Genomic DNA, 26952 nt, shown 5'->3' on the forward strand with positions numbered 1-26952 from the left:
CCTCTTTCCCCTATGTGTTCCAGCTATACACAATTCAGTTTGTTGAATTTGCGTGGGTAGAGAGTTAGACTCAGGTTTAAAGAGGATTTCCTTATGTCCCCGATTACGGCAGTTATGCCGCCCAACTTCTCGTATATCACGTGACTAAAGGATGTAAGATACTCTCTTAGGCTAACCATTTCAGCTCTTATTTGTCTTAACTGTGTCTCAACAGGAAGTTCCCCCTCCGTTGCTAAGCGTATTGATGGCTCCTCAGCTTCCTTTGATACATTCCTCTCTATACTGGAGGTAGCCAGGGAGACAAGAGGTAAAAAACTATTAGAACAGTTAATAGAAGGAGATACGCTACCCTGCTGGTTTAACACGCTAAATTTTGGGCTCTCTCTTAAATTGGCCGAAGTTTCTAATATAGTAGGCTCTAAATGAGACCCTTGTGGTAGCACTGGTAACAGCTCTCTCTTTACAGGGGAAAAAAAGGTTTTTATGTCTTTAGTTGAGACATTGGTCCCTCTCTTGGAAGACTTAGAAGGTTTAGTAGCTAACAAGCTCTCTACTTCCTCTATTAGGTCGTTGATTTGAGTCAGTGTACAATTTTCAGCGGCATGTCAAGGTATTTTCTTCTCCCCTCCCTGCCCAGTAAAATTACCGCTGGCTTTCCTTTTCCCCATCCTGAGTAAGTTAATAAAATTCCTCAAAATTATGTATAGCACGAAGAGAGAGCCAAGGGAGTACGATGACAGATTTATGAGGGCTAGGACCCGCCTCCAACAGCCTCAAACAGGATCCAATGCTTCCTATGTAGCAGGAGCGCAAAGTGAGGTTTATAGGGGCTTAGTCCCGCCACAATTCAAAGACTCCACGAAGCCGGCGTAGAAGGGACTGCTCTTGACTGGATTACATCCTACCTTCAAAACAGAACTAATATTATCTATTCTCCCCCCTTCTCGTCCAAACCAAACCTCACAAAATGAGATGACATGAGAGAATCTAGTATGTTCAAACTAAATTGCTAATTGATAAATCTTCCTTTTCTGAAAAAAACAATAACTAACCAAAGAAAAAATATCTTCAATCCTTATCCTACATCACCTTGTATATATGTATTACCTAAACTACATAAGAGTGCCATTTCACCACCAGGCAGACCCATAATATCGGGAATAGGAGCGCCTACGGAGAGACTTTCCGAGTTCATTGATAGCTATCTGCAGCCTGTTGTGAAAAACATTCCTTCATATCTACAGGACACGAAGGATGTTTTGTAAGCTGGAGGACGTGAACTGGACTCCAGAGATGATGCTGGTCACCTTAGATGTATCTTCCTTATACACATGTATTCCCAAAGATAAGGGCTTACAAGCAGTACGGCATTTTCTGTCTGAGAGATCTGCATCATACATGGAACATACTGATATGATACTATCTATGATTGAATTTACATTGGAAAACAATGTATTTTTACATGAGGGGCAATGGTTCAAGCAAGCACAAGGAGTAGCTATGGGTTCACGGTTCTCTCCTTCATATGCGAATATATATATGGGCTTCTTTGAAGCAATACATGTTTGGAAGAAGGGCCCCTCTGTATTTACCGACAACATTTTCTTCTGGGGAAGATATATTGATGATGTTTTAATGATCTGGACTGGATCGGAACAACTATTAAAGGAATTCTATGAATACATCAATTGTAACATCTTCAATATTAATATGACGTATGAATTCAGCAAGAACAAAGTCTGTTTTTTAGATCTAGAGATATCCGTCACAGATAATAAGATCCATACGAAAGTTTACCGCAAACCAACAGCCTGCAATTCGGTATTACATGCAGAAAGTGCGCATCCTAAAAGTCAAATTTCAGCCATCCCATTTGGGGAAATGACCAGATTGAAAAGAAATTGTAGCGATCCCAATGTATGTAACATAGAACTAAATAAATTGGAAGATAGATTCACACAGAGAGGCTATTCCAATCGTATCATTAAAACAGCAAGGAAAAAGATTGATCAAACATGTAGAACCACCCTACTGGGTCAAAAGACAAAGATGCGAGACAGTTCATCATACAGAGCAATGAGTTTTTGTACGGCATATAGCCAAAACAGTCACAATATATATCACATTCTATGTAAACATTGGAATGTTCTACAGACAGATGAAACACTTGCTGCTTTACTTCCTAAGAAACCTAAAATGATTCATAAAAGAGGTAAAACTATCAGAAATGAAGTCTGTAAAAGTTTTTTACCACCTCTAATGGAAAGTAAAGCAACATGGCTTCCGAATAAAATTGCGGGTTTCTATAGGTGTGGTAATTGTAATATGTGCAGTATGGCATTGCATAAAACCACTGAATTCAGCTACAATGGTAGTGACAAATATAAAATCTCCACTTTTATTAACTGCAATACGAAATTTGTGGTATACATATTGGAATGCATATGTGGCCAGATATATGTGGGCAGCACAATAAGACCCTTGAAGGAAAGTATTCAAGAACATATCAGAGCCCTAAGAAATTATGACATAGCATCACCGCTAGTACGGCATGTTAAAGATAAACATCTAGTAACTGAGGTTCCATTAATAAAATATATGGGTATAAATCAAATCCCGGTGAACGCTAGGGGTGGCAACAGAACATTGGACTTGCGTAAAAATGAAGCAAAATGGATTATCAAATTAAGAACGATTGAAATGGGCATGAATTTGGATGATGAGTTGTACCATTTCCTCTGAATGTATCCATTTGGCATACTATGAATGTAGAACAACACACAAATGATATGAGTCACTAACTTTGTCAATATCCTTTCTATTTCGTGTCCTTGAAAGATAGGGAGGGTTCTTTCCCTTCTCATTTGAATTTTCTATATGTTGGGGAGACCGGTTACGACTTCACTCTATATGTTCACTAAGGTGACATTTGTGTACATACTGGGGTTAGAAATTACTTTACCATCATGATATTGGGTGGTTGAAAATTTATTTCTTTGGTTGGCAAATAGATCCAATTTGTACTCACTCATAAAGTTGAAAGATTACTGCGTTAAAGTTTACTACTAAAACGTTATATGTGATATATGGTTTTGCCATTTGGAAAATGGCTGCCATAGTTATATGTAGTAGACAGGTTTTCTTCTGCGTTGTTTAATAATTTCGAGTAAACATAAATTTCTTGATATATGGGCGCTTTAGTCATATTGACTAGGTGTAAATCCGTGTTCATTGTTCGCTTAAAGTGGGTAAATACGGCTGGTGTACTAGTTGAAGGATATGAGACATAGAAATTGCCGCTTTTAAAGGTTTGCATAGGCCATAAATGACAATTTGTCTTTATTGGGTGGTAGTATTTACTAAATATGAACCACTTCAAAATGGCCGCCGCGGTTTCATAGGCAGGTGCTTTTCCTTTTTTTCCGGCTAATGAATTATGTTTAAGTATTAACGCGGCGTTTAAAATAACGGCAAAGGATTTGAAGTATTGAAATCGCCGTCTTAGAATGTCTACATACGATATAGACGATATTTCGTCTTGACTTTGTGTTAGTTTTCACTCAATAGGAACCACTTCAAAATGCCCGCCGTGGTTCTATGGGTAAGCTTCTGTCCATTGTTAGTGCCAATGAACTCGGTTTGAGTACTAATGTGGCGCGCAAAATGCTGGCGAGGGATGTACACTTCCTTTGGAAAAGTCGGGGAGAGTGAGACGAGGTACAGAGGCCCTCGATGCTCTCGCCGAGATACATCGGGAAATAGAACAGGGACGAGATTTAAGAACAGAGAGAGAGGCATATAGGTAAGTGTATGGTAGAAGTTTGGGAAATGTATTCTATGTAATTCAATGAAAAATGGAGCATTATTAGAATGCTGGCTCCATTACCAGGATAGTGTGGAGACATTGGTATAAAAAATGATTATATAGGAATTGAGGTCCTTTTAGGGAGGAAATTGGATTTATTGTAATTATTTGTATTTCAATTGGTTCCTCAATACATGAGATTTGCGAATTCAATGAAAAACGGAGCATTATTAGAATGCTGGCTCCATTACCAGGATAGTGTGGAGACATTGCTATAAAAGATGATCACATAGGAATTGAGTTCCTTTTAGGGAGGACATTGGATTTATTGTAATTATTTGTATTTCAGTTGGTTCCTCAATACATGAGGTTTGCGATTCCTGTAATTTAGATTCATTTTGAAGACAGCAAGGAAGTGACTGACTATGATTAAAACAGGTCAGTAATTGCACTACAGTACACTTTATTGGCATTCCCTAAATTCTGCCAAGCGAAATGGGAGTAACTAAATTATCACGTTCCCCCTCCTTCTTCATAGAGGATGATAAATGGTATATGATTATACGGACATAGAAGCAAATAAAGGTATATATTTATTAGACTCTTTTTCCTCACCATTACACAATGAGGGGTTATTCTGGGCTATAAGTAGTTTACTTTTGAAAGAAAAGACATTTTAGACATAAAGTGATCGAATGCCAACGAAAAAGAAATTCATTTACACTTGGGCTTGCATGTTGCATGGCTAACTATCGCTGTGGCTTCAACAGACCTACTCTTGGGGACATGGGAAATATATTGTTGGATACTTCAAATAAACACTTCACCACTGAGGTTGTGGTGGTGGTTTTCTTCCTTTCCTCTGAAGTCTCTTGTTTAGCTTTAAACCAAGAGAAATATTATAAATAATATGCATTTTTAAGAGCTTGTGTACCTAATTGACCAAATAATTTATCTGTTTTTTGTATTTTGGAAAGGGAAAGGATAAAATATTGGATGTGTATTTATTTTAATATTTGTATATATTGTATATATATATTTGTTGTAATTGATTGTTATATGTTGTGATTCTCTCAGCCTTGAAGAAGTCCAGTCAGGACGAAACACGTGTCGGCTGATGGCTTTTCATTCTTTTTCTACATGTTGTGTATATATGTTTATATGTTTATGTGTATAATATGATATATTCTTTTGTATTAAAATTCTCTATTTGCATGGACATTTCTGTTTGGTTAGTTTTATATGAGTACATGTTTTTTTTCTTTGGTTAGTTATTGTTTTTTTCAGAAAAGGAAGATTTATCAATTAGCAATTTAGTTTGAACATACTAGATTCTCTCATGTCCTCTCATTTTGATATTATAAAAGTATAGACATTGATTGTTGATGTGCCCCACTGAATTGTTTGTTCACTATTAAAACGGGTCTACTATTGTAAACCCGGAAGTACATATCAAGGCAACAATGTGTGTCAGTGTATGAGCACTCATAAGTTTATTCCTATATGTTTAGAATGTGCATTTATTTCAAGTTATGAGTTGCCTTTTGTTGTTGATCAAACCTCACAAAAGCAGGGGTCCCCCAAGGATCAATCATCTCACCTTTGCTTTTCAACATCTACATGGTATCATTACCAGAACTGATCAATGATTTTCAACTCGCATGCTACAACTATGCAGATGACACACACATACTACTTAAATTGGAATGCCCCAAAGACATTAAAAACTCACAAATCTTCAGTTGCCTCGGAGCCGTTGATCAGTGGATGACTTGGAGCCATCTCAAACTAAATGCCTCCAAAACAGAAATACTCATATGTGGTGAGTGGAAAAATTATGACCCACTGTGCACCTGGCTTGAATATCTCAGACCACCTCCTCAAGTATCCAAGGAAGTTAAAAACCTTTGAATTGCCATGGACTCCAAGTTAACAGTGAATGCCCAAGTGGACAAATTAGCACAAACAAGCTTCAAGACTCTGCGACGCATCTTCCCCCACCTCGGATTTCCACACAAGGTGCAGGCTACTATGTCTCTTGTACTATCAAACTGGATTATGCCAAAGGCCTCTATCATGGATCATCTCTGTCTATTATGAGAAAACTACAACCTATTCAGAACTCTGCTGCCAAGCTATTATTACATGTAAAGCCACAAGCCCACATCTCCTCTGTCTTGAGCACTACACTGGTTACCCGTTGCCAGAAGACTCACCTTCAAGATTTTTTGTATCACCCACAGAGCTATACAGGGATCAGAACAGCTTTTGTATCAGAAACAAAATAACCAAATACATTCAACAAAGAAACCTCTGCTCAAGATTGGCACCCCGCCTTAGAACACCACCATACAAGACAGACTAAAGGTGGTACATCCTTTTCCAGTCAAGCAGCCAAACTATGGAATTCATTACCCTCAAATAATAAGATCCATGGATAACTATTGTGTCTTCAGAAGACTACTCAAGAGTTGGTTCTTTCCTTCATCACCACCATATTCAAACAGCAATGGACTGCATATGCCTGTGTTGATAAATATTTTTAATCTGATTGTGTATATTCTAGATATGTATGTATAGTTCTTTAGGAAATATGGATTGCTACTATGATATAACAATAAATTACACACATACTATTGAAACCTGTTTAACAAATGTTTATTTACTCACAGTTAAATATATATATGCGTGTGTGTGTATATGTGTGTGTGTGTATGCATGTGTGTATGTATATACATATATATGTGTATGTTATTCTATGCTTAACATGTTAATAGGTCATTGCATAGCTCCTAGGTAGGTTATTATATTAGATACTTATGAATCCCTGCTTTCGTTTTATATCACACTAATCAAATGTTTTATCATAAGCATTTTGCTGTTCAAAAGTTGAGGAAACATAAATAGTAGAAAAGTACACTTATTAATTAACTTCAAATATTACAAATCTTGAAAGTCTGTGTTATACAATACTACTTTTTCCTCATATTATACCCATTATTATATTCCTTGAACATATATTCCCTTACTAAGGCCCGTATTTATACTTTTTTTAGCGCCGCATTTGCGTCGTTTTTTGACGCAAAAACGGCGCAAACTTGCAAAATACCATTGTATTTTGTAGGTTTGCGCCGTTAGCCGTCAAAAAGCGGCGCAAATGCGGCGCTAAAAAAAGTATAAATACGGGCCTAAGTATTTACATATCTATTTTTTACTCTAGGGAAAAATTAAATTAAAATAAATAAAATAAAATCTATAAATAAAATTCAAATTATAAATAACTAAAGTGAAAATAATAATGAATAAATAAATTAAAGAAATAATGATTAAAAACATGTGTGTATATATATATATATATATATGTGTGTGTGTGTAATATATATATATATATGTGTAATATATAAATACAATTATAAATACATAAAAATAATATAAATGTACTCTCTTGTAAGCTTTACTTTGTCTACTCATCACCATATGTCATGTCTCTATCAATCTATCCTCCATCCCCACTCTGGCTCATCCCAAACCCATTCTACTACTTTCATCTCCAAAATACCCTGCCTAAGCTCTTCCCTCCTCTTCCACATCTAGCTCACCCAAACCTCAGTTTACTTCAATGAACTCCCAAACAACCCTACTAAATTCTCCCTCATTTATCTCACCTTTGACTCATTCAAAACCCCTCCTGCTACTATGATCTCCCTAACCCTTTCCACAGACTCTTCCCTCCTCCATCTCTCCTTTACTCATGCCAAGCCTCATCCTATTACTATAAACTCCCCAATTAACACTTCTAGATTTTTCCTTCCTCTATTCCTCCATTACTCGAGTCAATCCAACTAACAAACTTGCATATCCTCTGCTCAAATTAACTCATAATAATACAAAAACTGTACTCGTATTTCCCTATACTAATCCACCACTAATTCCTCTTGGGTTCCGTAGTAGCGTGCTACTCGCCAAAAAGCGCTTTGACGCCTCGTCAGGGGTAGTAAGCGCTATATAAATACTATTACAATACAATACAATACAATACAAAATGAGGAATGATCTAAGGTGACTGTCAGCCCCATCTCATATTCATGTATTTCTTTTTTCAACCCTAGATCACTGTGTCCACTACTACGACCTGCGCAATACGAAGCAACCAATCATGGTGTTCAAAGGCCACCGCAAGGCAGTCTCCTATGCAAAGTTTGTCAACGGTGAAGAAATAGTTTCTGCGTGAGTAGAATGTTTTGATTGATTGTTTCTATGGTGTAAACAAGCATGGGGCTCATCAAGAAAAAGAAGACCAGGTGAAAGCGTAGGCCAAAAATCATTAGTGCCAATGCGTCTATCATTCATAAATATCTCACTGAAAACATTTCAGCCGGTTTTAAATTTCTAAATTTAGCGAATCCAAAGTTTAATCTCTTTTCAAACCAGCTATGGAATTGAGTTAATATACTATTTTACTGGCAAGGTTTTACTTTTATAACTGCACAAAAGCATACAGTTGGCACAGTGTGGTCACCTCAGCCGTGCGTCCCTTTTTCCACAAAATAAACTAACTTAAAACATATCCCACTAACACAGCAGTGTTGCTTCAAACCTGTATAATGGGCTCTGGATGCCAGTGTATAGAGTAGTCTGCTCAGGCTAGGGAATGAACAGCCATTCACCCTAGTGGAACACAATAAATGGCCGTGTTGTTTGACATTGATATCCATACACATAGAACGAAGATCACTGACCGGATCAGGCATATTTCATTTTCCAAACTGACCGACATGATTCATTATTAAATAATGTACGATTTTTTTTAAAATAATCTATTGGCTGTTATCTTGGGTGCATTAATACTTAAGGCCAATAAAATATTTCATAAAAAATAATGCACTGGGAAAACCACTGTTCACTGATCGAAACACAGTTGCGGGAACCAGCTTAGCATGATAAACATCCAGTGTTGGTCACAGTGTTGCGTTCTGTTTTTAACTGCAGCTGGAGCATGCAGTTTGTGCAAATGTTTACTTGTGTATCCTGTTACGATCTTGGAAACTACTGATACGTATTGATTTCCCACAAAAATGCTTAATCTAACCCAACTGTTTTGTTTCAGCAGTTTGCTTATTGGTGGTGAATGGGACCTTACACAGATAAAGCACAGCCAGGAGCTTTCCTTTCCCTCCATTCTGTAACACATCCAAACTTTTTTCTCTCTCGTTCTTTTTTCATGGTCTGGCTTGAAAGCGCAGCAGTCGCCACACAATTATGTGAAAACATCAGGAGAGGGGCTTTGGCTCTGCTTAAATGTTGGGAGCCAGGAGTACATTTTGAGTGGGTAGAATTTGTGTGCTTCATTTTGTTAATTCATCCAAGTGCCTGAGGTTGAACTTTTAAGGGCACATACATGCTATTAAATTGTCTTAGGTAAGTAAAAAAAAAAACGATGGTGTTTTTTCTCTGGCAGAAGCACAGATTGGAGGAGGGCAGGCATTAACCTACATGGATTTTTAGGTCTGGGTTGACAGTGCAATTGTCAACTGACATTTAAACCTACACCAATATTATTTTACAGTTCTTTGCTTTTACACAAATACATATCCATTCCCATGCAATCTGCTCGTAATACAGAATATTATCATACAACTTTCTTTTAAAGCCAGACTTTTTGACTTTGCCAAAGCTTGTCATATGTTGCTCCTTTTGTGTGGTTCATCAATGCGCACTTTCGGTGCGCTTTATCATCCTAGCATGCTTTTTCAATAGATTACTTGCTAGGCTTTAACATGTAAGGTCTATTTAGTCCTCACCCTTTAGCCACATGCTTTTCTCTTGGATTCTTCTGCATTGACTTTTCATTGAGGCATGATAGTTTCCATACTGCTCTTTGATGGTCTCCCAAAGGTCTTGCTCTGTTACATTCCTAGGTCCACAGACAGCCAGTTGAAGTTGTGGAACGTGGGGAAGCCTCATTGCCTTCGCTCCTTCAAGGGTCACATCAACGAGAAGAACTTTGTCGGCCTTGCCTCCAACGGGGATTACATTGCCTGCGGTAAGCTAAGCTGTATACTCCATTGTTGCATAGAGAAATGAAGTATGAAGTGTCGTAAATGTGCCCCATTGCTCCAAAATGATGTCACAATTCTTAATTAGTCTGGCATCTCCTATTGGACGCATTTCAGTGAAAAATTGTTAAAATTAAAATATTTCTTCAACTTCTCCCTTTCCCTGCTGCTGCATCCAAAGTGTGAGCAAGGCAGTTGGCTTTCCACGAACATTTGCACTGTACTGCACGATCACACACACTTTGGTTAGCTGTGGATGATTATAAGAATCTTGACGGGGCATACCACCGGAGCCTACCTTTAAGATAGCATCAGTGCCATGAAGTTCCCGGAACACAGTGCACAAAGCATTGAAATCAACACGCTTCCTAATGGGAAGCCAGTGTAGTTGGGTCAGAGCTTGAGTTGCAGACTGATGTTTAGGGATCCTTAATAAGAGTCCGGCTGCCGTGTTCTGTTCAGAATTTTTTTCTGCAGGTTGATGAAGAGAGCATTACAGTAGTCCAATTTAGGCAACACAAGAACTGCTACCACTGTTTTCTGCATCTCAGGAGGAATGAATGGGAAAAGTTTCCTGAGTAATTTCAGGGTGAAGAAGAAGGAGGAAGTGATTACATTGATCTGATTTTTGAACAAGAGATTGATGTTGAATAAGATTCCTAAATGTTTGACCTTGATACTGGTGTGGGTAAGATACCCATTTCTGGTGGTCACCAACTAGGGGACCAGAAAGACACGTCCTTTCCAAACAAGAGAACTTCGGTTTTACCCAAATTCATCTTTAAACAGTTTTCGTTCATCCATCTGCTGACCTGCAACATTCAATTGTGGAATCTAGTCACTGTGTCCTCAGGGTTGCTAGCTACTGAGATGACAATCTGGGTTATCTGTGGCATAGGAAAACCAAAGGATTTAATAAGACTTGCCAAAGGGGTAATGTAAAGATTAAAAAGGGTGGGACTTCGGGAGGAGCCCTGCAGTACACCACAAGGTAGCAAAAACAGGGGGGAAGTGAATTCGTCCAAGGGGACGAATTACTCTTGTTCCAAAAGAAATGATTTCAAAAGGGCAAGCGCCATTCCCCTGATTCCAATGGAGTGAAAACGGTCAATTAGTAACTTATGATTGACCATGTCAAATGCCGCTGAGAGGTCTAATGAAATTAGAGCAACATTCCCTTCTTTGTTGAGCGAGTGTCTGATTTCTTCAGAAGCAGCAATCAGAGCCAGTTCATTACTGTGCTCACTTCTGAAGCTTTACTGAGTCTGGTCAAAAAGGTAGTTGTTGATAAAGGCGGCAAGTTCCTGGTTGATAGCCTTTTCTACAGTTTTCGCCGGGAAGGGAAAGTGGGAAATTGGTCAATAGTTATTGGTATCTGAAGTGTCTAGATTAGGTTTTTTTCAGGAGAGGACGGATAGAGGCTTTTTTTTCCATTCCTGGGGGAAATAGCCAGTTCTGAACATAAGATCAAAAAAGTTAGATGAAGGACCGTGATTTCTGATGCCATTTGGATTATCTTAAGTGGACATGGATCCAAAGGGTAGCCAGATTTGATATTAAGTAAGCTCTGGACCTGATCAGGTGTTAATTGAGAGAATGATGACAATTTTGCTGGGCTATTAACATCACTATAGTCGTTAGAAGGGCATTGGGACGGTTCATTTGGATCATGGATACTGGAGGAGACAGCTACGTCCGGAAGAGAAGATGATTGTCTGTTAATGGCAGAAAATATATTGTACACTTTTTTACTTTGACTTGGAAAGAAGAGGCTAGAATGTTACAGAAGGATTGGTTTGTCATGTTGTTCTTATTATCAAGGAGGTTGGCCAGTTTCTTTACTCTGGCAAACAACTCTTTAGAGGAGTTTTTAGAAGCCTCAATCTTATGAGTTTATTAAAGAGTTCTTTCCTTTGGAACCAGTTCTTTATATGAGTTTCTAGGTCTCTTTCTCTGAGATGTCCTAGTTTAATCTCCACCTACGTTCTTGCCTATGACAGTGTTGTTTTTGATCTCTAATTTTTCGGAGAACCAAGGCTCAGAAGGAGTGGCTCTACAGCTTTTATAGTTTTTGCCGTTGCTAGAAAATGTATCATAGTGTGAATCCAAAAATGGTAGTTAGTAGTGGCTAAGTTCGTTGAGAGCATGTTCTTTACAATTTAGTTGTGTCTACTGTGTACTCGCATGGTCTTTCATAACTACAAGCTGATTCTCTAGAAAGGGTTCACCAATGTGATTTCTGGACTTGCTTTCAGTACTGGCAAGGACCACAACATTCTGAAATATATCCAGTGCAGATGCTGAATACACTGTGCTTTCAAATACGACTTCCTTTGCTGCAACCAATGTGTGTCCTGGTTTCCTTGCTGTACTTTAACTTTCCCAATCACTTCTGTTTGAAAGCAGTCTGATGCATGAAGTTTTGCAGCCTTAACCTTTTATAGATTCCCAAGCTTTTTATATTGAAAAGCTAAAAAAAAAAATTGGGTATCGACCATGGGCATATTTATGAGATTCTCTTGTGGCGTTGACATTTACCTGGCACACTTCTGCCCCTGAAGGACGTCCTGATAACTTCCCCACCACTGTCATATCACTAGTTCGATCATTTGTGTCTTGCTGCATCGCACAATTGCTATTTCGCCTTCAGGTAATTTGGGTCAAAGAAGACAGAAGCCCGTTTTTTTTGATTTTCAACCCAAGGAGGGAATACATTTATACACACTTATTGCTGCATTTTTAGTGTTTCTGGGTAGTGCAGCTGTCTTCATTGAAGACTCGCTTGATTTTAGGCGCACACACTCTATACATTGCATCATCCTTTGAAGCCACCATTCCTGTATGCGGTTTCTCTTCCACTGACCCAGTAGCACCACCTTGAATTTACCACCCCTTTGTTCCCATGGATCTTTCGTGATTTTATTATGCCTTTTAATTTCATTCGCTCCAGCGTTCTGCTACTGGAGGATTTCCACAGCTGCATAGAAACATCGTCTAGCTTTGAGCCAGCGACTCTTTTAGTGTCCTGTTCCTTTCCTGAAGGACTTGGCCCAATACAGACATGGTCAAATGTTTGATCTATGCTTTTTCCATTCAGTATACAATCAAATATATTCTACCTCAGTTGGGATCAGATTGGCTCACAAGATGCTTACGAAATGGATGTCAATAGTGCGGGCGCAGTTGTGCTGAAAAAGGTTCCACGTGTGCCAGTACCCTGATGTCCGGCAAAAAATGTGCATTTACGCACACAACTGTTGCAGGACTGGCTGATCATTCTGTGGGGACTGGGAGGATCCAGTGGGTGCAGCAGAAAGTACAGGATATTCTGTGGTCATAGACAAGCAATCACTTAAAGCAATTTTTCTCAGGCCCACTATCATCTGTGATATTACAGCACATACATTCCTGACAGGTTGGGCAGCGTAAATGATGAAATCTGCAGTGCTAGGCCGAGGAGTGTCCTTGGAAAATGTATTACACGTAAACATTGCTGACATCAAACTAGTACTTTTTAGCTCGATGGTCTTTCTAAACTAAATGCCGATGGGCTTTGTAAACTAAATTTCACAAGAAGGTGGTCCAAGTTTGGATGTTCGCTACTACTGGAATGAATTTCTTGAATGAAAGGAGGTATTAAGTGATCCGTTCCTTCAAAGGTATGAAGTGGTATGCACTGGGCAGGTGCCAGACACGTGTACAGTATATTATGACTCTTTTATTCAAACAAAGCACAACACTTTATATACTGATAACCAAGATCTGTATGCTATTCATAATGAGAACCAAATCAGTTATTAGGACACACATTTTCACACAAATTAGGGTGTTCCCTGCTAGATCTATTTTCAACAATTGACCATTGTTTTAATTCTATATCCAGTTTCGTTCAACTCCAGCAGATGAAATGCATTTTTGCTCACTTGATGAGGAATGTTTACATCCTCTTCCCCTCCTGATATTGCATGCTGTGAAGAAGTGCAGCTCGACTTATATAACATTGTAATTTATCAGTGCAGACCCGAGAGACATGGATCTCACACTCCAGAGGCATGCTTATCACACCGCACTGAAAGTTTTCAAGCTCTACAGTCATTGGTTATCCTGAACAGGGAGCAAGCGATTTAAACTTCAGATCCCTGAGTTAACAAGCAGTTGTGCTGTGGTCTCGGAAGTTGTTTATCTCAACATGCTATTAGGATGCATGGAGGGTGGTATCTCATCACTTAGTGTCTTGTATGACGGTTGTTACAGCAGTACAAAGTCTCTGTGGAATACATGCATTCCCAATTTTATAAGGCGCATTTCAATTAAGTTCAATATAAAATACTTTCTAGCTTGTTTCTTCAGGTACATTGTACGGTCTAATATGTACAGTGATATTTACATAGTTCACTTGCATAGTCCTTGAGTTAACAGTTTACTAGTCAAGATACAGTTAGTGGCCCTGCGCATGTTACAACGCTTCTCTGGAAACCTGGTTGCTCTTTGGTGACAACCGATAAGAGTCACCTGGAGGTTGGGATAATGCAACACAATAATACATTTGTTGGGAGAGTAATCTATCCAAAAAAAAAAACTATTACCCATGAAAATGTACACTTCAATAATTGACTCCTGTGCCAGCTCGTGGCCTATTACGTTGTTCTGGTAGGTATACATGCAGCACATTAGGGAAGCCGTGCGGCTTTGCTGCAGTGTGAGTTAGGGTTGTGTATTTTTCTACAATTTCTTTGCTGTTGGAAATGGCCCTTTTTGCAGGGTTGTCCCCAAACTTTTTGCCTTCTTCCTCCTATTTTTTCAGGTCTGTTTTTGATGATTTATTGTCTCTGCGCACTTTACCAGTGCTAATCAGTGTGAAAGTGCAGGTGCCCCCTATGTAAATTGTATTTGTTTTTGGTTTATCCATGATTGGCATATTTGATTTACTGGTAAGTCCCTAATAAAGTGCACTAGAGGTGCCTGGGGCCTGGAAATCAAATGCTACTAGTGAACCTGCAGCACTGGTTGTGCCACTCACATTAGTAGCCCTGTAAACATGGCTCTGATCTGGCACTGCATTGTCTGTGTGTGCTGTTTTAAACTGCCAATTCGACTTGGCAAGTGTACCCACTTGCCAGGCCTAAACCAACCCTTTTACTACATGTAAGGCACCCCTCCGGTAGGCCCGAGGTAGCCCCACGGGCAGGGTGCAGTGTATTTAAAAGGTAGGACATGTACTGGTGTGTTTTACATGTCCTAACAGTGAAATATTGCCACATTTGTTTTTCACAGTTGCAAGGCCTATCCCCCTCATAGGTTAACATGGGGGCTGCCTTTAAATAACTTTCAAGTGCACATTCCCTTTGAAGGCAGATAGAAATCAGAAGTTTAGGGTCTCTGAACTCACGATTTAAAAATACATCTTTTAGAGGAGTTGGTTTTTTTGATTGTCAGTTTAAAAATACCACTTTTAGAAAGTAGGCCTTTTCTTGCTTAAACCATTCTGTGACTCTGCCTGTTTGTGGATTCCCCGTCTGGGTCAGTTTGACAGTTAGGCTGTTTATACCTCTCCTCTAGACAGTGACACAAAGAGAGCTGGGGTGTAGCGTGCATATCCTGATGAGCCATCTGTGCTGAGGGAGGGGAGGAGTGGTCACTCACACCTGAAAGAGCTGTGTCTGCCCTCACACAATCCAATCTCCATCCTCCTGGTGTGTGTCTAGGGCCTGGCCTGCACAAGGAAGGATCTTGCAAACACGTGAGACTTTGTTTAGAGGGCGGCCAACTTCAAAGGCAGAAAGGGGTATAAGTAGTAGACCCAAAACCCCAGATTTTTAGAATCTTTCTGGAATCAAGAGGAACCTCTGCCAAGGAGAAGAGCTGGAGGAGGAGTACTGTCCCTTTGCTGTGTTGCTTGGCTAGACTGGCTGGCAGTTGCTGCTTCTGCCTGAAAAGAGTGCAAAGGGTGAACTTTGCTATGTGTCCTGCTTGAGAAAGTTCTCCAAGGGCTTGGAGTAGAGCAGTGGTTCCCAACCTTTTGACATCTGTGGACCCCCACTTCATTATTACTAGAACCCAGGGACCCCCACTGAATCATTACTGGAACCCGGGGACCCCCACTGAATCATTATTGGAATCCGGGGACCCCCTACTGAGCCATTACTGAAAGCTGATGACCTAATCTGTTTATTTTATTTAATTTTCTGAGCAGTCGCGGACCCTCAGGGGTCCCCGGACCACAGGTTGGGAACCACTGGAGTAGAGCTTGCCTCCTGTTGGAAGTCTCAGGGACACCAAAGACTTCAGTTTCCTTGACCTTCAGCACTGGGAACTGTGTGTTTTGTGCTGTTCAAGAGGAGAAACCACTGCAACACTGTCAACTACACCATTGGCCTGCACCGTGACCTGCCGATGCCACACAGAGCCCCAGTGCCCCGCTTCGCACTGCGACCCAGGTCTCACCGATGCCGTCATAGGATGACTTCACCGAGCTGCTGCCTGCACCACGACCTGTGGACCCCCCAATCTGGCATCGCCTGCTCACACCGCAGCCTGGGCATCCCCGGCGACGATGCTCCTGCTGACACCGGTGCCGCTGCCTGCCCTGTGGCCTGAGGACATTGCTCATGAGGTACACAAAGCACTGTCCCGCAACTCAGCCCCGATCCACCGGCGCCAGCATCATCTACTCCAGTGTCGTCAATCAGGCATCCTGCCTGCACTGTGGCCTGTGGACACCGCTTGTGAGGGTCATGAAGCACTGTCCGGCCGCACTGTTGGCATGGGCCTACCGACGACAGTGCTTCAGCAACAGCGCTGCCTGCACCGTGACCTGGTGACACCGCACGTTGCACCCCCCTGCTTCACACCGCAGCCCTGGTCTGACTGACGCCGCTGGACGCCGTCACCGAGCCGCTGCCTGCACCGTGACCTGTGGGCACCACATGTCGCATCGTCCCACTTCGCAACGCAGCCCCGACGCCATCCACGCTAGCGCACCTGATTTCATCAGCCCGGAGTTCGATCCCCAAGGCGTATGACTTCAAGGGCCCAACGACTCCCGCACCGACTCCGGAACCGACACCGTGACACCAGCGAACCTGCTTTCCGGAGCCCACTGCGAGGATCACAACGCTCTGCAAATCCAAGGTACTGTTTGCAAGCCATAGCTGGCCCGCGATGCTGCAGCCAGCCTGAACTGTTGGTTTTGTTCATCACGATGCCGTGATAGCCCCAGGTGGAGCTATCAACTTCAAGGAACTGTATTCTTAAGTTAAATCGTACAAAATTCAAATCTTTAGCAATACATGTTGGATTTTTCTCATTTTGGTCCTGTTTTACATAGATAAATATTGGCTATTTTTCTAAAACTGGTATGGTGTCCTTTTGTAGTGTGTTCACTGTATTACTGTGTGTTATCTGCAAATGCTTTACACATTGCTTCTGAGATAAGCCTGACTGTTCGTGCCAGGCTACCAAGGGGTGAGCAGGGCTTATCTGAGCAATTATCTCCCTTATCCTGACTATATTGAGGGTCCCTGCTTGGACAGGGTGCAAACCGACTGCCAACTAGAGACTCCATTTCTAACATCGGTTGCAATATGTCAAATCCGTTGACCCGTCTTTGCGTAAGTGAACAACAGTGCTCATCCATTTAATCGCACTCCACCTTTTAGCTAGTAGAGATGCCATAGACACAAAATTTCTGTCAGTTACAGGTGTCTCTGCAGTGCATCCCAGTAGTGCATCAAGTGGTGTACTGCCTATCTCGAAATGTGTCATCTCACGCAGGGCTAATCGATTTCCGGTTCTCATTTTGCAGAAAAGAGTTCTCCTTTTCGAGTGTTGGTTTCAACGTAAATATAGGAGATGGTCGTTTTCATCTCCATTATTTGAATTAGTTTAATTAGGATTTCTAAATCCATATTGAAATGACAGCCATCTATCTCTGGCTGCATGTAGCAGTCCTTGATGTATGAGTGTTGCCAATTATTATCTCCTCCTTATGTTTTATATTTGTGTAGTTGTATAAAAGTGTTACCTGGCAAAATATCTACCAGTAGACATTATAATATCTGTGTGGCACCCTTTTCCAATAAAGGCTAGAGGGCGGCGTTATCAGCGCGAGAGATAAATGACAAGTATGGGTACTGTAAACCAGTAATTGTCATTAACCTTCCCCCCCACCATGTTTGACAACTGATTTTATAACAGTCCCTGGTTGCTTACTGAAACGTGTCGGCCATGCTCTGCACTAAAAACAATTGAAAAAAACAGTTGTGTGAAGAAAGCACATTGCTGTACAGCTATAATTTCTTTCCCCTCCCTACTGGGAGGGAACGCCGGTGCGGTGAGAGAATCTTAGTTGCACACACACGCCGCACTCCATAAGGGCTGTCAATACATTCCATTTAATTTGTGCCTGCAGTTCACCCCAACCAAGTCAAAGCAGGCAGCTTCTGAGTCCATGGAAGAAGTTCTGTGTCAGCTCCACTAGTAGATTATTGAACAGATACAGAAATCTGTGTAAGGCAACCACTGCTATTGGTGTCTCTGTCTTTTTAAGGTTCAGCCGAAATTCAAATGGCTCAGCTCTGTTTATGTGTACACCTAAATATCTCACAGCCTCGAGGCAATGGGTAGCCATAATCCACCTCACCTGTTACAGCCATCAGCAGGAATATTTCTGATTTATTGCACTTAATTTGTAGGTTTAAGTAACTACTTAATGTTACTTTTTCCCTGATGTTAAGTTTCCCGTTTTGTCTGGATGTTGAACATGTAATACAGTGACATATACCTAAAGACATATTAACAGCAGGTGCCCTATGATATGATTGAAACCTGCTTAGTATGCATGCTGAGGGTTCTATAGCTAGGGCAAGGATTATGAGTGTGAGAGAGGCTTAATACTACACTATATTTCCAGGGAATGCAATATACGGTCATTCACTCTTACTCATACAGTAGGGGCACAGTATAGTAGTTGGATTATTCTAAGTACATTCTTGCGAAGTCTATAGGGACTAGTTACTTCCATTGACCATTCCAATAAATCTGAAGCCTTTTCTAGATCTAATATTTCAGTTGTAGGGATATAAGGATCCACCTGAAAAATAGCCATCAATGTTCAGAGATTCTGCGTAGTTGATCATTGTGGAATAAAACCAGACTGGTAATGTAGCATCAGTTAAGGTGTAACTGCCATTAATCTACTCATTAGTATTTAGCAAGAATATTATAATTTACATTCAGTAGTTGTGGCGGGCATAACTGAATGTATTTTCCCTGTTTCAGTAGTTCAGTTACAATTGCCTCCCTCACTGTTGGATGACGACCCCCACTCTCAATGGCCCAGATGTATAAATCTTGAGGGCGTGGAGTAAGGAGATTTTAATGTTCCCTGTCAAACACCAACAGAAGTGTGTTGTACCTCGTAGCTCTTTAGCCGGCTAGAACATAAAGAGCAGAAGTGATGTCCTCAATTAATAGGGGGGTGTTAATCTGTTTGCTTAAGTACGCATCAGCCGGCTCTAAAGTCATGTAATCTAAGTAATAGTACGTTTTTGGGTGGAGGATGTTTTATGAGCAGAGTATAGTTCAGACTACTATTTTGTAAATATTTCAAGTGCTTTGATAGTATGAAAGATGATAAACCACTACAATCTGCACAACGTGTTTATTCTGATGTATAGTTCTCACTTTTTACCTTCAGAATATACTCGGGCACCAGGCTGGATCCAGAAGATTTTTCAGCATAGCCCCTACGCGGCAGTAGGCTCTGTGTAACTCCACGTCAACTCCACTCCTCCCCAGAAATGACTGGAGCCATACATAGGCGCCACTGAGGCGCACTGCAGTCAGCTCTTTTCTTTCCCAACCTTTTTACGTGGCTCTAGAGCTAGCTCCTCTTTTTTTCTTGTCCCGTGACAAGATTTTTCCTCTCAAAAACTTTTCCCACTGTGCAAGGGAAATGTCACTCACTGAAATCAGGCTGTAAATCTTGTGGGGATTTTTCCAAACAAATGCCTGTGCCTAATCCCCATGAGGTGTGACTGTGGTTGAGCCGCGACTTGAAGTCTTGTAGGAAGTGTTCCCAGTGAATCCAAAGGCGATCTGGGAGTGCAAAGCCAAGCTGTACCTCACTGAAAGTCACGTAAAGGCCCATCCCTTTTGAGCCTCCAGAGTTATTTTTTACTTTGGCAAGGCTAGCCTCCATAGGCAAACACAGGTTTACTGTGTTACATTTATTAAGTAATACATTCAGTCTGGGAGCAGCTAGAGAAATACTTCGCCCACTCATTTTAATTGTAATTTAAAAACTTGTTTAATGGTAAAGTCAGATTTTAAATGATCATTTTGGAAATAACACTTATAGAAAGTTGGTATTTTCATGTCTAAAGTCACTGGGGCCTTGCTGTGAGTGGCCAGCTTCTCCAGGGCTATTGATGGCTCCCACACTGAGAAAAGTTTATTGAATCCAGACAGTGGACAAAAGCCTGTGTGTTGAGGGCAGTAGGTCGTCCTCAGAATATGGCTGGGGAGGAGCTGTACCCTGGCCTGATTACACTTAAAAAGAACCTCCCCCAGCACACACAAAGGAACCCAGCACCAGACCTGCCTTTTGTTTCACTTGCTAGGCTTGAGCCAAACCTAGGGAAGAGGGACCAACTGATCAGAACTAGATTTAGGGGTAGTAAAGGGATAGATTATACATTGTTCAGCAATCTATAACATCTCAGAATGTTCATTGAACTTCAGGAAATAAATGTTTGCGGCATGTGCAGCTGTTGATACACATGCTGTACATACTCCTGCCATCTAGTTTTGGGCTCGGACATGTACAAGCTGTTTTTGTTTGAAGAAGTCTTTCAAGTCATGAAGTATAGTGACTCCTCCCTTAGTTGGTAGTATGCATGGTCATCGAACTCCATGGTTTCATTCCGCTGTCTGAATCCGACATGCTTCGCCAGAGCCCCAGGTCGATTCAGCGTGGTGACCATTGTCGGGGCCTCTCAAGTACTCTGCTCCCAGTAGCCCTCAAATAATCTTTCAGTGCACCTGCTTATCCTTTCCCTGTCGTGGTCAGCTGTTTCAGTTTTGTGTTTTGTGGGGTCCAGGCACCCATGGGGGGGGTCTTCGCTCCTGACATGCCCTATTTTCACGAGTCTCGCGCTCAAGAATGGTCACAACATGATGGAAAAAAACACCTTTTCGATACTCCATACTCGCCTACCGTGCAGGAAAACAATCTAACCATGGAGGCAATACTCATGAGCATTGCTAAGGGAGGAGCTGCTTGAAAGACTTATTCGAACATAAACAAGTTGTACACTTCCGAGTCCAACACTAGATGGCAGGAGTATGCACAGAATGTGAATCTACAGCACTACACGCCTATTCTTTCTATACAAAACAAACTTAAACAACACAAACAGTAGAAATTCTAAAGTTATAGTTATACCTTAAATGTATAAAACCTTCAAATTACCATAACTCGTGCACCGCTGTACACACTGTTGTCAGCTCACTAGCTAAACTACATTAATCATAACTTGGCACTATACCATGCAAAGTGTTCTGCCAAAAATGATGTCATTTGAGATGCTATAAGTGTTAGGAATTTTATGATTTCACAAGGTATAAGGAATGTTATTTGAAAGGATATACGGAGTGCATCATAAAGGTGCGACTTAGTTAATGTAATGTGGCTTGTGAGTTGACAACCGTGTGTGAGGAGGTACCCGAGATATACTAATTTAGGGTAGTGTAGTTGTAGCGGATTGAAAGAGAGAGCACCAGAATGTAAAATATAGTAAATAAAATAATGCAACTGACAATGTCTTATCTTTGTGCTGTATGCAGTTTACTAATTGGCTTATTTTATCTGAAATGGTGATTGAGAGGAAAGAGAAAATGTTTATAAGTTTTTGCCAGTGGTGAATAAGGGGAACTTAAACACACAATTATGAGAGTGAAACCTTTGAGCTCTCAATGGCTTCCCAGTACATAACTTTGCATTTGCTTATGCCTTTCCAGTGAACTATCACAACATGGTTGCTTACACTGTGTCTCATCTGAAGCTAAAGATCTCACTTAGCCCAACCAGCTCTTTAATTTGTGATGATGTGTGGTTGGTTGTAGAAAGTCTAGGGCATGACAACGGCCTGATTTGTTAACTGTATTTGTAAGGTTCCTACAATTTGTTTGCTTTTTCCTTTTTTTTAATCAGGTAGTGAAAACAACTCTCTCTACCTGTATTACAAGGGACTCTCAAAAACGCTGCTCACTTTTAAGTTCGACACAGTTAAAAGTGTGCTGGACAAGGATCGGAAGGAGGATGACACCAATGAATTCGTCAGCGCCGTGTGTTGGCGGGCGATGCCTGATGGGGTAAGGTCATACTTGGAATAGCTTCTGTTCAAGGTGGCTTTTCTTAAATATGTTTGGAGCCTAACTGTGGGGGAATGTTATAGTAGTTTCTGTTCTTATGCAACATTTACTTAGTTTGATATTTTTGTACTATGCCTGTTTAATAATCAATTGTGGACATACAGGTAATCCTCTCACTTAAGTCACAGTTTTTCCTGAAAATGATGGCTTTAGGCTAGGCTTTGTAACTTGAAACGTAAGCAATGCAAGCTTTCTTTATACCTCATGCCTGTATAAGCTGCTTTTTACAAACCTCAATTTTGTGTCTACTACTGTAAATTCGAAATGGATGTTGTAAATGTGAATCGGGAGTGCCAGCCTTGAACAGACCAGTCTGAGTAACCCAGTTATCTTGAAGTCGAAAACTCCTTGAAGCCTGTGTTCATATTCAGTAGCTATGAATCATCCTTTTAGCCCTTTCTGTGCTGAGGTTAGAAATTAGAGCTGTGATCAAGCATTGTTTATATGACCAGGGGTTTTGATACAAGCATTACTGTGTATATTGCATTGTAGTATTTTCACTAATATCCATAAACATAGAATATTCCTTTTTACATTTAGTGTTTCCAAAAAACGAATTTTAATAAATGGTATATGTATTTATAGATGGCGAAATGCTGTTAGTTCTGAAATGCAAGCACAACCTAGTCATAACATAGTCAAAAAAGGCGAATTCTTTCTACCCATAATTAATACGTATAGCAGCATAACTGAATGAGATCACAAATGTGCTGCAGCAAAGACCTCAAACTCTTTGATGGAAAAAAGAACATGAAGGGAAATAATCCTCATAGGCTGACTACAGGAAAGTGAAAAAATGCACATTTATTTGAGCCAGCAGCTTCCTTATCCCAGCATATCTTCTACTGGCAGTTGCCTCTTGGGCTCTGTTTTTCATCTCATGTTGAGAGGATATCAGAACACTTCTAGGTTTTAATCACATGAGGTTCCCCCATCAGATGTTGACATTTTTTCATCTTTATTCAACATCTTTGGAATATTTGAAGCTTTCTGTCTTTGAAAAGCATCTGCTTTGATATACCTTCACAGTTTGTGAATTGTCTCTCCTGTGAAGGAAGACGGTAGCTGCAGACAACATAATTATGTGTGCTGGGTTCAAATTTCGGCAGAAAATGTGAATTTGGTCAATAAACGACAAAAAGAGCCCTGAAGGACATAGCATGAATTTTTCTCCTGTGGAAACTGGAAGTGGAAGGGAAAAAAACACCAAAAGATAGCCAGAGAAGGTGTCTCTTCGAATAACAGTATGTCCACTCCACAAAGACATTCTTGAATGAGAATGAGGAGCTCTAAGGAGGAGAAGCAGACTCACCATCATAGTCACTGAGACCATTCCTGAGTTATTTTGAAATTGAGGAATGATAGCATCCTGACATGTGCCTCATTAAATGACATCTCTACTGCCTGTATGGCATTAAAGCAAAGAGAAAATCCGCCGTCCAAGGAGACCACCACCATCTGCATGCCACAGCGTTCCATGTCATACTACTAACTGTCGAGACACTCAAGGCCTTCAATGTCAGCACGCTGTTTGTTACATCAAATTGCATTGTGATCAACCTCAACTTAGAGATAATCTGTGTCAGAGACCGATGCTGCTGCTTACAAAATCGACAGCTGCTTCGCCTTCTCCTTCTGGACAGCTGTCCTTACCTACACCAGTATCTTTCTCTACTGCCAGCAAGGCCTCCGGTGATAAGAATTCCTTCTGGAAATCAACTCAGGTTTTCTGCAACCAGAACTTCCCCCCCCTAAACCTCAAATAGCTCCAAGGTACACTTCCATGTCACCTAAAATGAATATCCTTCCTTCCTCAGCTCTTTAAGCCTTTCTTCAGTGAGTCTTGACCGTTCACCAGTGCACATCCCAGATGTTCAACTCTCACCTGCAGTTTCCTCGAAAACTGAAAAGGAAAAGAAAGGTCTCCACGCAGCTCTTTTGCTAGGCATGAGGCGTCATGCTCTTTTTGTCTTCTTTAAATTAATTTAATCACAAATCATGTTCTCAGGAAAAAAATGTCAGTGTACAATCTGTGCCCTTCACACGATCTGCATGTAAGGAACAATAAGTCATACGATAAAATATACCATAACATTTGGAAACAGGATAAAGGAAGGTAGCAGGGGTTGGGAGAGGAGAGGAAGATTATGTAGTATCTCCTTTTTAAGAATACAACTAATGCACATCACAGAGGAGTTGGCAGTATCAAAATATGGGGAAATGGTGACACAGCATTTATGAACATAAATGACCCTAAACAGCCTAGGAGAGGTGATTACAAATAAATATTCTCGATTACAACAATTTTAAGGAGATGACAGGGCCATGTTTTGTCAGCCATGGTCATCACTTCCACTGTGGTGTGTAAAGTCCTACTAGCTTCTAGATGAACTCTGGGATTTTGCCTTACGACATTATGCCACCAAGGAAAAGTGCCTAAACCTGTAAGTAGACATCTGCCTTGACTTGTACCATGCATACAATCCTCTCATAAAATGCGATTTTGTGCATTTCAGTCAACCAGTATGTGTGGGTAGCTGTGGATTTTCCAGTGTCTAAGGATAGCTAGTTTGGCCACCATCAGGGTCATGGACAGGAGGCAGCCTTCATGGTTTGTTAGGTCTTGGATGTCAGTGGTAGTATGAGGAACTATCAAGTGCCGTAGAAGGGGATTGGGTAGGTTTAAGAATCTGTTAAGAGAGTCCCTGTATAAGCCCATAAAGCAAACATGTCCAGACAATCATATTAAATGTGTACAGTGTCACAGTCCGGTTGATCACATCGGCAACTATTTAAATGGTGCAGTAAACTAATTTTTCCATAGCTTCTTAGGGAGTCCAGTACTAATCATGAATTGGTTTGAAGAACCAGAATTTCTTTTGGAATTCTCTTACCCCCAATCATGTTTCTCAAGGATCCCTTTGCAGTCCTCTTCTATGTAAAGTATTAGTAGTGTTTCTTGCCACCTAAATTTGGGATAGTATGAAGCTGATACTGGCAGCCTCCAAATTAATAGTGCATAGAAAAAGTGGTGGTCCAGGTCTCCTGTCTGTGGAGCAATATCACGCAGCCTTACTCCTAGCACAGCCTTTCTAAATGAGACCACATTTAGAGGACCCTTCATCATTGGTTGTCCTTGAACAATATCTTACCATCAATATACCTGGTCTGCAAATAATAAACATTTAACTCCGGTAACTTGGACCTGAAACCCTGTCATTCAAGCAGTGGTAAAAAGTTGGACCCAGACCAGCAGACAATTTTCCGGCCTTTCAGAATATCCATGCAGACTTTCAAAGTAGTTATTCTGTAGATAAGCAACAATGGGTTCTTGACAACAGCACACAAAAAAGGGAGTTTTGTGAATTGGGGAATCCTCAAATAAGACCTGTTTGCAGCATCTCCGGAAGCAAAATGCAAAAGAAATCCCCTCCAGAAAATGAAGACTGGGATCACTGGGCAATGCTGCTTTGATAAAGTGGTGAGGGATTTCCATCTGTCGTAATAAAACTGATGTATTCCAGTGCAAAGATGGTTCTTGTTGTTCCAGAGTGGCTGAGATAGTGGTGGTTTCCAGAGCTTCTTCACGTGCCTTTAATGTCACACAGTAAGCTTCCATGCAAACTGAATTTGTTAACCAGGATGCAAGGTGAATTACACCATTTCAACAGGATGTCCTTGAATTTGGCAGCGTGGCTCCTGAAATTGTGCAATATGGACACCTGAAAATTCCACAGGAATGTATGCATAACTTGAAAAAGGTGAAGAGACCTCCCCCAAGAACATCCTACACTTTTAAGTGAAAAAGATTCTATCTAGTGTGCCATTGCCATGATCCAGTGCCCTGCCAGGAAGATCTGATCATTCCATACCTGCTTAATTTTTCACAGTTCAACTTAGTTTGCTCCCATTAAAGTACACTTGCCATCTGTTACAGCCTACAGGAAAGGTCCTTCTTAAATATTTCTTTAATATTTCTGTCACAAAGGACTTTTTGGGAGGGTTAAAGAAAACAGCCTTCTTGTCCACGGGAACTTACTACATTTACATTCATATGTATTGTATGTTGTAAATAAACTCTCAAACAGTTTTTAACAATTCAAAACCATTATAAAATCAGTGAACAATTAAAAACGAAGTTAAACTTTCATCAAGTTATTGAAAGAATCTTGAGCGTGTGCATTTGTATCAAAAGGCAAAATAAAATTCAAACTCATGTCTAGGTATTAGCCTATTTTTGCTAGTTTGGCCAGACCTTTATTAAAAATATTATAAAACCGCTTTATAGTTGCATGTCTGTTGAATTAAAATACTCCTTCATTTTGTAGGTTTTCCTCATAAAAAAACAGAGCCTTTGAGTTAACTGCCAGTGCAATGCATGCTGGGACATGGAAGCAGCTGGCTGCTTAAAGGAGCGGTGCATGTTTTCAGTTTTTTTGTATGGTCAGCCTATAAAGCTAGTTTTACTTTGTATACATTCATCCATCATGGAGTTTGGTGTCTTCCTTTGTTAAAGAATGTTTGGAATCTCATTGAACAATCTTGTCTTATGTATTAATTGTGGGTAGAATGCATTTGGAGAAAAATAACCAGTTACCCACGTGTTTTGCAAAGTTCTGCACCCAGCTTAATCATCTACTTGCTGTTGTGCCATGG

At 40.6% G+C, this 26952-nt stretch overlaps 1 protein-coding gene across 1 annotated transcript in view; it reads left to right on the forward strand.

Moving 5' to 3' along the window:
- COP1 (COP1 E3 ubiquitin ligase) overlaps positions 1-26952 on the forward strand; it is a 693430-nt gene that overhangs the window by 491766 nt on the left and 174712 nt on the right. Inside the window, exons 16-18 of the mRNA XM_069231565.1 lie at positions 7915-8032; positions 9724-9848; positions 22076-22236. Of these exons, the coding sequence (XP_069087666.1) occupies positions 7915-8032; positions 9724-9848; positions 22076-22236 (404 nt within the window). The remainder of the gene's footprint in view (positions 1-7914; positions 8033-9723; positions 9849-22075; positions 22237-26952) is intronic.

This window comes from Pleurodeles waltl, chromosome 4_2 (assembly GCF_031143425.1).
Source record: "Pleurodeles waltl isolate 20211129_DDA chromosome 4_2, aPleWal1.hap1.20221129, whole genome shotgun sequence".
NCBI lineage: Eukaryota > Metazoa > Chordata > Amphibia > Caudata > Salamandridae > Pleurodeles > Pleurodeles waltl.